Raw genomic sequence first — 12,130 nt, 5'->3', positions numbered from 1 at the left:
CGCGGGGAGTGCGCCCCCCGCGCCCGAGGTGCGCCGCCTGCCACTTACCTGCGCAGGTGCTCCCGTCGTACGTCTCGCACACCCACTCGTGGCACTCGCACAGGGGCCCGAAGAACACGCCGGGCTCGCTCACGTGACAGATGCAGACCCCGCAGTCGCACCGGCCGCGGCCGTGGCACAGAGCGCCCCCTGGCGGCTGCCCGGGCGCGCGGCACCGGCGCTCGGACTCGGCCCGGGACAGCCTGCAGGCGGCACCCGGCCCAGTTCTGCAAGGGCGACAAACCACAGCAGGGCCATGGTCAAGAGCAGACGCCGCCCCTTGTGCTCTGAGTCCGCGTTCTCCCCAACCACCCCGATGTCCACCCGTTTGACGACGTTCAGCTTCACAGAAAGGAAATCTGAGGTTCCACGTTTCTCCGGTAGGGGGGGGGGTGGTCGGGGAGGGGGCAAGCAAGTACCACCCTGGGCCATCACAAGAGAAATGATCATGACCCAAAACCTTGAGGGGTGACCTGCACACATAGGAAGAGGACCGCCTTCCAGGTGGACAGAGGCGATCCAACCCTGCCTCTTGACAGTTTGGCACAGAATCTCATACGCGCATTTTGATGAAATGCAAATGAATGCAAAGCATGACATTTGGCTGACTTTTCAGTGCTCTTTAAAAAGTCCCATTGCTGGGGCACCTCAGTGGTGCAGTGGGTTAAGTGTCAAACTTCGGTTCAGGACATGATCTCACTGCTTGTGGGTTCTAAGCGGAGTCGGGCTCTGTGCCGGCAGCTCAGAGCCTGGAACCTGCTTCAGATTCTGTGCCTCCCTCTCTCTCTGCCCCTCCCCCGCTTGCTCTCGCGCTCTCTCTCTCAAAAATATATAAATACTAAAAAAAGTTAATAAATAAATAAAATAAAAAGGCCCATTGGTACCTGATGGCGAGGGGCAGCCTTTTATGAAAAAGAAGAGATAGATATGTAGGGTAGGACATAAGATTTTTCTAGTTGCATTAGGCAGTGCTTATCAACTTTACTTTTAAAAAGTTTAGTTATTATTCTTATGTGCCTCAAAGTCTCTTTCAAAACTCAATACAATAATGTAATGCAGACCCTGTGGAATAAGTCTGCCTTCTAGGCTATGAGCACACACAGGTACACATAGGATTGATTTCCTCAGTCTCATGGCACAAGTTCCTCCCGCTTTGCATTAAAATAGGAGGAAATCGTATATTTATATTTATTCACTGTAGTTTTCCCGAGGAGACGTGTAAGGACAGACACGAAGCAACACGCAGTGCAGATATACAAGGGAAGCAACACGAACAGCTTGGAAAGAGTTTCTATCCCGTGGTCAACTTCTCACTGCTCTTGGCTGTGGGCAGCCATCCTGCAAACTCGAGCCCTGCTACGCAGAGCCGGGCAGGTCGGTCTCAAAGAACAACAAACCAGACTTACCTCAGAGACGGCGAGAAGCTCTGAGGAAGGGCTGAGAGCCCCGCGAAGAGCAGGGAGGAGGCCAGCAGCAAGAAGTTCCTGAAGCCTGCGGGACGCATGCTGNCCAGACCCCGGGACGCGGGACGCGGGACGCGCCGATCGGGCCTCTACCCGGAGGGGCGAGCGCCTGGATCAGCTGCCTGCCTGCGAGGATTTGGGCAGCGGCACCGCTCTGGGCGGGGTGCTGGTACCAAACCCCTCAAGTGCGGAGTCTAGGCAGACGAGTAATTAGAAACAGTTGTACAAGCAGATGGTTTATTTTGACATTAAAAAAAAAAAAAAGTGTCCTGTTCACAGATTTAGGAAGATCATTTCTTTCTTCAAGTGCAGGCCACAGAGATAGTGGGCAAGGGGAATAATTGGGCTGGTTGATATTCAGATATTTATCTGTCTAGGGACAGATAAAATAGTCCCTAGACGTGACAGGGGGCGAGGGGACGGCTGGGCACTTCGTGGGGAGTTCCTTTCCCCAAAGGCTTTTTCAGAAAGGTGTGTTATTTGGGGTATGAGTTGTAGGGGGCGAGCGCCACGGGCAAATATAACTTTTTCTTGTACTTTTTACCCTTTGTTTTCAATGATGGGTCTTTCATATCTTAAGCCTTTAAAAAGTATGTCATGATTCTGGGTGTTTGGGCCAGTAGCTTATCACACCACATTTTTTCTGGTCTTGGACGGTTCAGATTGCAGTTGTCCCAAATCCACCCCATTTCTCGCCATGCATCAAGTAGGAAGGAACAAAATAAAATGTGTGACTCTAGTGTCATCTGCACTGAAATATGATCAGTGTCACTTATAAAGCACCTACTAGGCGCCAGTCACTTAGGATATTTTATCTCCAATTTCAACAATAACCACACATTCATATACTCATTCGGCAAGCACAGGTTCAATATCCATTGGGTACCAGGTTCCGTGCCAAGTGGAGCAGACACAACTAGAGAATTAAAGAGACATGATCCCTGTGCTTGGAATCCAGTGGGCCAGTGGACATTAATCCAAAAAAAAATATATATATATATATATGGACAAAGTGCAATGAAAAAAGAATGCAGTTCCCTCCAGATTGGCTGAAGGTGCTAAGTTAATCAAGACGGTGGCATTTAAGCTAAAGGATGAGGGATGAAGAGAAGTAAATTGGGTGGGAATGAGGAAGGGCTGGAAGAGAGTAGAAAGCATTCTTATCCCCAAAATCAACCTCAGGAAACCAGGGGCAAAGAATGACCTCTTGCTCAAACGTGACTGACTTGCTCAGATTCCTGCAGAAAAGTTACAGTGGGGGTTCCAGCTGAAATCTGGGAACCCAAAGCCTACATACACTGTTCCCTACACTGTGTGGTCACCTGGGGAATGTAGGGAAGGGTTGCATGAAAGGGTAGAAAATGTTCTTTCTTAAGTTTAAGAAGAGCACTTTAGATGCACTGGGTCCTCACCAACTGGAACCGTCTAAGCTACTGTTCTGCGGCCTTAACATCTGGGTAAGCTGTAAGAAGATGGGATTTCTCCCTGTTATTTACAAGAAAGCAAAAGAAGTTCCTCTGTTGAGAGCACACCCCTTTTCTCCTGTTTCCCCAATCTCTCTCTGCACCACTAGACGGCCTGGGCCACACTGTAGCCCACACAGCTAAGCCTTCTCCAAATGGTTGACCCTTTGCCAACCCTTAAGCCCAGGCATGTGCTCGCTGGCAAGGAGATCTGCCATCAGGAAGACACACTAGGGAAGGGTGTACACGGGTCTTTCTGACCCATGTACACTGGTCTCCACAGGGAATTGTGGAGAGTGTGGTTGAGAGGGAGTGACATAGTNAAAAAACCATTCTCTAAGTATCTGTGCACCAGCAGCATTGGCAGCACCTGGGAACTTGTTAGAAGTTCAAGTTCTCAGGCTCAACCCCAGACCTAGTGAATCACATGGTGCCTTTAAAAATATTCTGAGGAATCTATTTGAGAAGGCTTGCAAAGCTCAGGAGCCAGGTCTGGGGCTATGGGTGCCTAGATCTAAGGGTGGGATTTACACTCACTCCTGGTTCAACTTCCAGAATTATAACCCCTCCCAGCCACGTGGAACGCTATGAGGACATAGGAACAGACTCTCCTGCCAACATCTAAAAACCTTGGTGACTCAGAGAATATGGGAATAGTAGAAGGGAAACATCAATTCCAAAGCCTGACTAGGAATTTGCAGTGAAAACATGGAACTTGTAACAAATGAGTCATGTATTACTTTTTGCGTATTTTCCGAGAGGAAAAAAAGAATCGCTGTGAAATACGGACCCAATGTTTGAACGATTCGTTCATGAATTAGAACAATTCTTTTACCCTGCGGTATTTTCATAGTGTGGTGTGCCATGAGGAATATTAAGAGGGTGCAGCCGTGAAGATCGGATGTGCTAGGTGACAGAAAGCATTTAAATGTTCAGATCATTCTATTACTGTGACTCAGAAACAATACTCCCAGCAAGTTGAAATAGTCACATCGTGGCTGCCTTGGTGACTCAGAAGAAAGTCTTGCACCCCCAGAAACCCTGTCAAAATAAAAAGAATAACTTAAAAACTGCTCCCTTTTAGTAAATTTTTTTTCTGCCAAAGTAATAAATGCCTTGGAAATGTCTGCTTCTCCGTTCTCCCCTTTTGCAGAAACCTCAACGACATGCATCCTAATGAGGGTAGATGCATTGCCCAATTTCTGCCTGGAAGGCCTTGAGTTTCTTGCTGACCTTGCAGACCTTGGGGCCGTGCTAACAAAAATGCAGTGGCCTGGATGCACAGCGGAGAGTGCCTGAGTTGGATCCTGGGAGGGGGGTCTGGAACCAAGTTCAAAGGGATTAAAAAGGTATTAGTCCTTGAGCATAGTCCTTGAGTCCTCAGGTCACAAAATCATAGAATCTCAAGGTTCAAGGGTGTTTTTTGTTTTTTTTTTAAAGGTGATATGGTCTGAAATTACTTTTCTTGATGATGTACAACACATCCGGCAAATGATTGGATAGACTCAGAAAAAATCCCTCTGCAATCCCTCTGATTGCAGCACTGAAGTTCTCACCCTTTGGTTTCAAATCTACTCCAAGAGGTCATTTAAAATAACATCCTGTGGGCGCCTGGGTGGCTCAGTCTGTTAAACGTCTGACTTTGGCTCAGGTCACGATCTCATGGTTTATGGGTGAGAGCCCTGTGTTGGGCTCTGTGCTGACAGCTCAGGGCTTCAGATTCTGTGTCTCCCTCTTTTTCTGCCCATCCCTTGCTTGCACTCTGTCTCTCTCTCTCTCTCAAAAATAAGTAAACATGAAAAAAAATTTTAAAAAATAACATCCTGGCCATAAGCCTTGCTTAAAAACAGTTTAAGATAGACTGTGTGTGTTCCTCAGTCCCACCACCTGTCTGCATACACCCCCAAATAATTCTACGCTTCTCAAAATCAACATTCTCACTTCCATCATCTCTTCCTCGTGTGTTACAACTTCAAGCCTTCCATACCCTGGCTTCCTGAGTGCCTTTGCTGTATTTGATGTGGGTGCTTCTGTAAAGGGTGACCTGCACAAGTGCGACCATAGAGTAGGTGTGGTCTGACATTTGCGGGACCTTTTTTTTTTTATTTTAATAGAACAGCCCCCAAACACCGGAGCAAGGAGAGACTGAGAAAGAAGCAGGCCACTCCACATTGGCAGGTGGCAGGTGTAATAAGCAAAAGAACTTACTTACAAGATTTATCTTGGGGTCCATGGAACAAGTAGATCTCCACACCCACCTGCCACAATCTTAAGTGTTTATACAGAGCCCTTGACTGTGTTCAGTCACGTATGCCATCCAGATGGTCTCCCCAACACATTGCTCTTTCAAGGTTATGTCCTTGAAAATGATTCCCACTGTGGCAACAGAGGAAAAACGTACATTCCAGGGACAGGAGAGGGGGAGACAAGCGTCTGATTTCCTGCACGCAGCTTGTCAGTCTACAGTCAAGTCCTCCCCATGACCTTTTCCAACAGGGGCAGATTGGTACTTTCAACATCCTTACGTCATATGCTGTATTTCTACTAATAAACTGAAGAGTAACTCTTGACTGTCTCATTATTTCAATCATGTGCTTGTACAAGTACACCTTCCTCCAAATATAAGTTGATGTTTACTTTCTTAAATTTTATCTGGGCTCAGCTCTTTCATGGTGATTTTATCCCAAGTCATTATGGATACTGTTTTCATATTTCTCTCACCCTTTTAAAAGTAAGTATGATGAGCACACTTCCTCCATCTTCATCCACCCAATTACTAAAGTAGTTGAAAAAACTTGGTTTGAGGACCAAACGCAGATGAGACCTTTCTTTAAGACAATAGCTATCCCCTAATGACATATACTTGAATAGGCAATCTAAACTCGTATCAGTGTACTGAGTTGTCTGGAATCAGCCTTTATTTTGTTCTTTATTTTTTTTTTATTTTTTTTATGATTTATTTATTTCTAGGAGAGAGAGAGAGAGACAGCATGAGCAGGGAAGGGTCAGAGAGAGGGAGTGACAGACTCTGAAACAGGCTCCAGGCTCTGAGCTGGCAGTCAGCACAGAGCCCGACGCGGGGCTCCAACCCACGAACCGCGAGATCATGACCTAAGCGAAAGTCGGACGCTTAACCGACTAAGCCACCCAGGCGCCCCTATTTTGTTCTTTATTTTGTTCACAAGAATATTATGAAAGATCCCATCAGTTGCCTTACTAATCTTAGTTTACAAGGAAAACTTGGGTTTTCAATACCTTTTATGCCAGCACCTAAAACAGTGCCCAAGACACGTTATACACTCAATACCTATGTGAGGTGTGCACAAATTAAAAGATGTAAAACATGCCTACTACATCTGAGTCAGTAATGGTGCCTTGGACTTTGGATCAGCTGTTAGAGGACATTTGTGAACCCCTCACATCAAATAGATACAATATGAATCCAAATAACACCAGGTCCTTTTCTTATATTTCTGGGTTTATTAATTATATCCGTTTTTACCTAATGCCTATAGCCATAGCTCTGAGAGTTACTTTGATTCCTCTCTACAATTCATGTGGATTATCCAGTAAGCCCTTGAATCATTTGATTCTGCCTCTTAGTAATCTAACCTCTTCCTTCAATATCTTCACCTTTATTTTTGCTTTTATCTTATACGATGTGGCCATAGCTTACCAGCTGGCCTTGATGCATCAATATATTCAGTCTCACCCTTTTGTATCTACCCTTAGCCAATTCCCCTAGGAGATCCTTCTAACATACAAATTTTATCACCTGTATTTCTTTTTTTTTTTTTTTAATATTTTGTATTTATTTCTGAGAGAAAGACAGTGTGAGCAGGGGAGGGTCAGAGAGAGAGGGAGACACAGAATCTGAAACAGGCTCCAGGCTCTGAGATAGCTGTCAGCACAGAGCCCGACATGGGGCTCGAACCCACAAACCATGAGATCATGACCTGAGCTGAAGTCAGACGCTTAACCGACTGAGCCACCCAGGCCCCCCTTATCACCTCTATTTCTTACTGAAAAATATTTTAATAGCTCTCCGTTGTTCATAGCACAAAACTTAAGCACTCGATAATTTCACACAAGACACTTTATGTTTGGGCCCTAACTATTTCCATAGCAGATGCTCAACCCAGATCCCCCTCCAGAGTTCATGTATCCATCCCTGGCTGATGCAGTATCCTCAGCCGATAGTTCACAGCTCCCCCCGCCCCACTGAGAATTGGGGGATGCTTTGGGAACAGCCTTCACGCAGGCTGATTGCTCAGATACAAGTCTCCTAATCCCCACTTGCAACACCCTTAAACTTGCTCTCCCCACCAAGCACCCTTTGTTCTGTTTTATTTTCTTGGCAGAGTCTAACATTATGTTTTTCCATTTATTTATCCACTGTGTAAAATCTATTACACCCCATTAAAACTTTTTTTAATGTTTATTTATTTTTGTGAGAGAGAGAGAGAGGGAAGGGGAGAATGGGAGCAGGGGAGGGGCAGAGAAAGAGAGAGAGAAAGAGAGAGGGAGACACAGAATTGGAAGTAGGCTCCAGACTCTGATCTGTCAGCAGAGAGCCTGACACAGGGCTTGAACCCATAAATCATGAGATGGTGACTTGAGCCAAAGTCATAGGTTTAACTGACTGAACCACCCAGGCACCCCTACTGTTCCCCATTTAAATGCAAGTTCCATGAGAACGAGGATCTTTGCTTTCTTGTCCTTTGCTATAACTCCAGTTCCTGGCACAGAGTAGAATCTCAACAAATATTTGCTTAGAGAATGATGGAATGAATGACTAAGTTTTTTATTTTATTTTATTTATTTTATTTCATTTTATTTATTTGAGTTCATTTATTTATTTTGAGAGAGAGAGAAAGAGCACAAACTAGAGAGGGGCAGAGAAAGAGGGAAGGAGAGAATCCCAAGCAGGTTCCATACTGTCAGTCCAGAGCTCGACATGGGGCTTGATCTCACACACCGTGAGATCATGACCTGAGCCGAAATCAAAAGTTGGATGCTTAACCAACTGAGCCACCCAGTCACCCCATGAATTAATGAGTTTTAAAAGTTTAATACACTTTGATTAAAGTCAACAATTTGAACCAAAGTAGAGAATTTCAGGTTTAATGGAAAGAAAGAATTAAGGCATTGTTAAGAGATGAGTTTAGGCAACTAAAATATAAAAGCAGCAAGATAATTGTATGTGTCATGAAAAAAATCAAGAATGCTAAGCTAGAGTCAGAAAATGAGCAGCTCCTACTGAACGCTCCATACATGTGTGGCAAGCTAATAGTTCAATCTCTTAGAGTCAAGTTTGAAGTAAAAATGTATCTCATTTTCACTCAAAACCCACTTGGAGAGTATTTTCAACCAAAAGGAGGCTTCCAGGTTTTCGAATGGTAAAAGGCGCACCAAAGCTTTCAGGAAGGCTAAATATTCCCGGGCAGCAGTAAAAATAAGTTTAAATTTCCAAGAAAAAGAACTTTTCAGCCGGGCCAGAGCTTTGGAATAAAAAGGTGTTTAGTTAACATCTTTTCCAGACATTAGTGCAGAACCAGAGGCATTTTTTCCTCCTCCCACGTAGTAAAAACACCTGGAAATATTAGGAGCCTTTGGGATAAGAAATGATCTTTCAGTCTTCTGAGTATTTTTGCAGTTCTAGTTGATGCTGAAGGGAAATTTTAGGGGAGAAAAACATCTAGAAAGTTGTTTTCATTGACTTCAGGGGAAAAGGGATTTCTCTCTTGGATATTATTTAATCCCAATGAATAGACTCTTAATTCTTCAAGCCATGCTCAGCTGTTAATCAGTTAATCATAACTGGGAGGTCATAATCAGGAGTGGACAAGTAGAACACTAGAGTGTTCTGTTCAGAGAAGGGCTTCTGATGCCGATATTTTCATCCAGGAGCTGCCCGATCTTGGCTGGCTTCCTTAGCCCGGTGAATTTCAGTTTCCAAAACGGCATGGTTGAAGGGAATGTTGGTTCTCTTCAATTCTAAATTTCTGTGACTATATTTTCTTTCTATATTCGTTCCAAACCTTCCAGGTATAAAGAAGAATAGTAATATGTATGTGTATATATGCAAATATATATTATTATATAAATATCATATTTATAGAATATATAGAATTTTTAATATTATTACTATATTCTATAAATATAATATTTATATAATAATTATATCNTGCATAATATTTGCAAAATATATGAATATTTATACATTATATTTATGTATATCCACTTACATATATACGTATCTTAGAGATGGAAATGATGGAAGTTCGTGCTTAGTTTCTGGTAAATGGGTTTTTATGTAGAGCTGGTTTATACAGCACAACTTTCCAGAAGTTGAAAGTAGCTCATTTACATGTAGTTTTATGTGCACTCTGTGCCAGGGACTTTTGCACTCCATGGGCTGGTTTACAAAGCTGCTCAGTAGCCTGAACCACCTGGTTTCCTCCTCGCTGTAGCAATTCTCAGGGTTTTCCTGGGGTGTATACCACAGGCTACCCCATTTTAAAATTTTTATCCAGGGGCCCCTGGGTGGCTCAGACAGTTAACTGTCCAACCAGGTCATCATCTCATGGTTTGTGAGCCCCGCATCGGGCTCTGTGCTGACAGCTCCCAGCCTGGAGCCTGCTTCGGATTCTGTGTCTCCCTCTCTCTCTGCCCCTCCTCCACTCATGCTCCATCTTCCTCGTCTCTCAAAAATAAATAAATGTCAAAAAACTTTTTAAAAACCTCTATACACATTACTGCTTCCATTATTTGCACTGTCATTCCAATGTGAGTAGGACCCATTCTAAATAAATCTTGGAAACAATAAGCAGACTAAAGGGACATGGTCTAGCAGATTATCTAGGTGGAGAGAGATGTCGGCCGTTTGTGTGCTAGCGCCCGAGTCGGAAGCCTCCCCCTGAGTGTGTCGTCGGAGAGAGCAATGGGCACTGTGGGAATGATAACAGCAATACAAGATCCCATACCTCCTATACCAGAGCTGAACATTTTCCCCCAACAATATGCAACTTATAAACTGAAGATATAGGGGTAAAAAAGCACTACGTGGACTTGGATGTAATTTGTTTGACTAAGCAACTTGCAAACATTTTCTCATTGTGAAGAAAATTGTCAGCAAAACTTTGTATTTCAATCTTCTACAACATTTCATTTCATATAAGCCTGGTAATCAATGCAGATAAGTTACTGGAAATATCAATTAAATTGCTTCAGGAAAAGCGAGAGGGGGTAAATGAGGCCAGTAACTAAAAAGAAGAAAAACTGAGTAGCTGAGTAAGAACTGGAATGGTAAAGCCAGTTTTTGAAGAGAGAGCAGCTCATTATCTTGTCTAAGTAACGCGGTCAGTTACCATTTTCCCTCCCACTTTCTGCTTCCCCCCCGCCTTGTCTTCAGCAACACTATAAATTACAAGCTCCGGCTCTGGCTGAAATGGTCAAGTAACTTATTCCTTTAGTTACCTCTGCCCCTACATCAGTTGCTTTGGCACTGTGGAGTCAAATGAAGCTTGATATTCGACAATTGAAAACCTAAACGACTTTAATAGTTCCTGCTGTACCAAAAGGTTATTGAACGTAATGGGAAAATTGAGTTCATGGTCTTATAATTATCATATTATTAATTAACTCTCTTCCTAAGACTATTTACAATTGATCGGATATAACTGTGGATAGAAAGAGAGGTAGCATAGACTTCTTTCAGTTAATGGAGCAAGAAGGTCTTAATTAAATGACTTAACTTGTGTATTTTTATTTTCACTGTGTTGATTCTTCTGAAGCTTTATTGCAATGGCTTAAATAACTAAGTTCTTTAAGATTGGCGAAGTACAAATAATTGAAGTCTCAAGTCCACTCACTTGCGCTGAGAGCCTATGATGTGTCGATTACATTCCATGCCATCCCTTTAAGATTCATCATTGTTTCATGTACTATTCAGAAAGAAAAAGTATGGCCAACTAAACTGTGACATGTGTTCTTATTAGGTAACTGTTTTATTTTATACTTATTGAAAGAGACCTTTCAGGATTATGTAGAAGTGTATTTATTTTTAACGTATCTCTGTATTCTATAAATAAAAGGGAAAACACAAGTGAAACAAATTGGTTGAGATATTCCTAAAACTTCTGTGCAAAATCTATCACTACTCAACTTAGAATTTCATGAGGGTTTTTCATACCACATCATCCTCTGTGTCATTAAGCGTTGACTATGCAGTTCTGCTTAAAACAATCTATAAAAGAAATCAAACCCCTTTGGTACTGAGTTATTAGCATATTTGTACAGCTAGCCAAATTTTGGTTCCAACTTCGAGAATCTTGCTAAGCTCATCTGAATCCCCATGGTCTTCACCTGGTCACCACACCCATCTGGTTCCAAGATTGCTCTGCTACTACCTCTGGGATTTTATTCTAAGAGGCTGACACCACATTTGCAAACTTCGAGATTAGAGCTTTGGACATGCATGCATCACTATGATTGTCTTGGCCAGTGTCAGTTGCAAGATTCTGTCAATTACCATTGATCTGACTTCAGATTTTTTTTATGTGGAAAAACATTTACCTGTGAGAATAGACAAGATTGATATTTTATATTACTTAATTCTTACAACAACTTCATGAGGTAGAAACATGTCACTCACGAAAGTCAGGCAAATAAACCAAGATGATAATGTTGGTAAATGATAGATAAGGCATGTGTGCCTAAAGTCAATTGCTTCTTTTGGAAGAGAATTGGTCTTAGGTCAAATGACAAAGAAGGTGAGATTTGTCCCATGGTCCTCCATTCTCCATTTCAGCTACTCCTCTTCCCTGCCACTTGTCCACAGGTAACTCAGTATTCTTTGATACCCCTTGAACAGTAGATCATTCCATACCCTTGCTTTAGCAACATTTACTCCTACAGCCGTTCAGTTGTTCATTCAAAAAACTTTAAGTGTGCACCTAATAAGTGACAACAAGAATGCTACCAGGGTTTAGATACAAGAACGCATATCCACAAGGAGGACAGACCCAAGGAATATTTCTCAAAATTTTTAATATTTTGCATGGTTATAAAGGAGTTTCCAGTTCTACAGTCAAGGACATGTGTCACAGATTCCATAATTTCTCACACTTCGCATTTAGTCATGAGTTCAGAAATGCAGAAATG

The 12,130-nt window shown here is 42.9% G+C and overlaps 1 protein-coding gene across 2 annotated transcripts in view; it reads right to left on the bottom strand.

The window, feature by feature from the left end:
- Positions 1 to 1,543, bottom strand: part of ITGBL1 (integrin subunit beta like 1) — a 208,013-nt gene extending 206,470 nt beyond the window's left edge. For both annotated transcript variants that reach the window (XM_077753978.1, XM_077753979.1), the window contains exons 1-2: positions 1,446 to 1,543; positions 49 to 266 (exon numbers count right to left, since the gene is read on the bottom strand). In XM_077753978.1, the coding sequence (XP_077610104.1) occupies positions 49 to 266; positions 1,446 to 1,543 (316 nt within the window). The remainder of the gene's footprint in view (positions 1 to 48; positions 267 to 1,445) is intronic.
- Positions 1,544 to 12,130: the final 10,587 nt, after the last annotated feature.

The sequence above is a fragment of the Crocuta crocuta genome, unplaced genomic scaffold (genome assembly GCF_008692635.1).
Source record: "Crocuta crocuta isolate KB4526 unplaced genomic scaffold, BGI_CrCroc_1.0 scaffold31, whole genome shotgun sequence".
In the NCBI taxonomy this organism is placed as follows: domain Eukaryota; kingdom Metazoa; phylum Chordata; class Mammalia; order Carnivora; family Hyaenidae; genus Crocuta; species Crocuta crocuta.
This window is presented reverse-complemented; position numbering and strand designations above follow the sequence as displayed.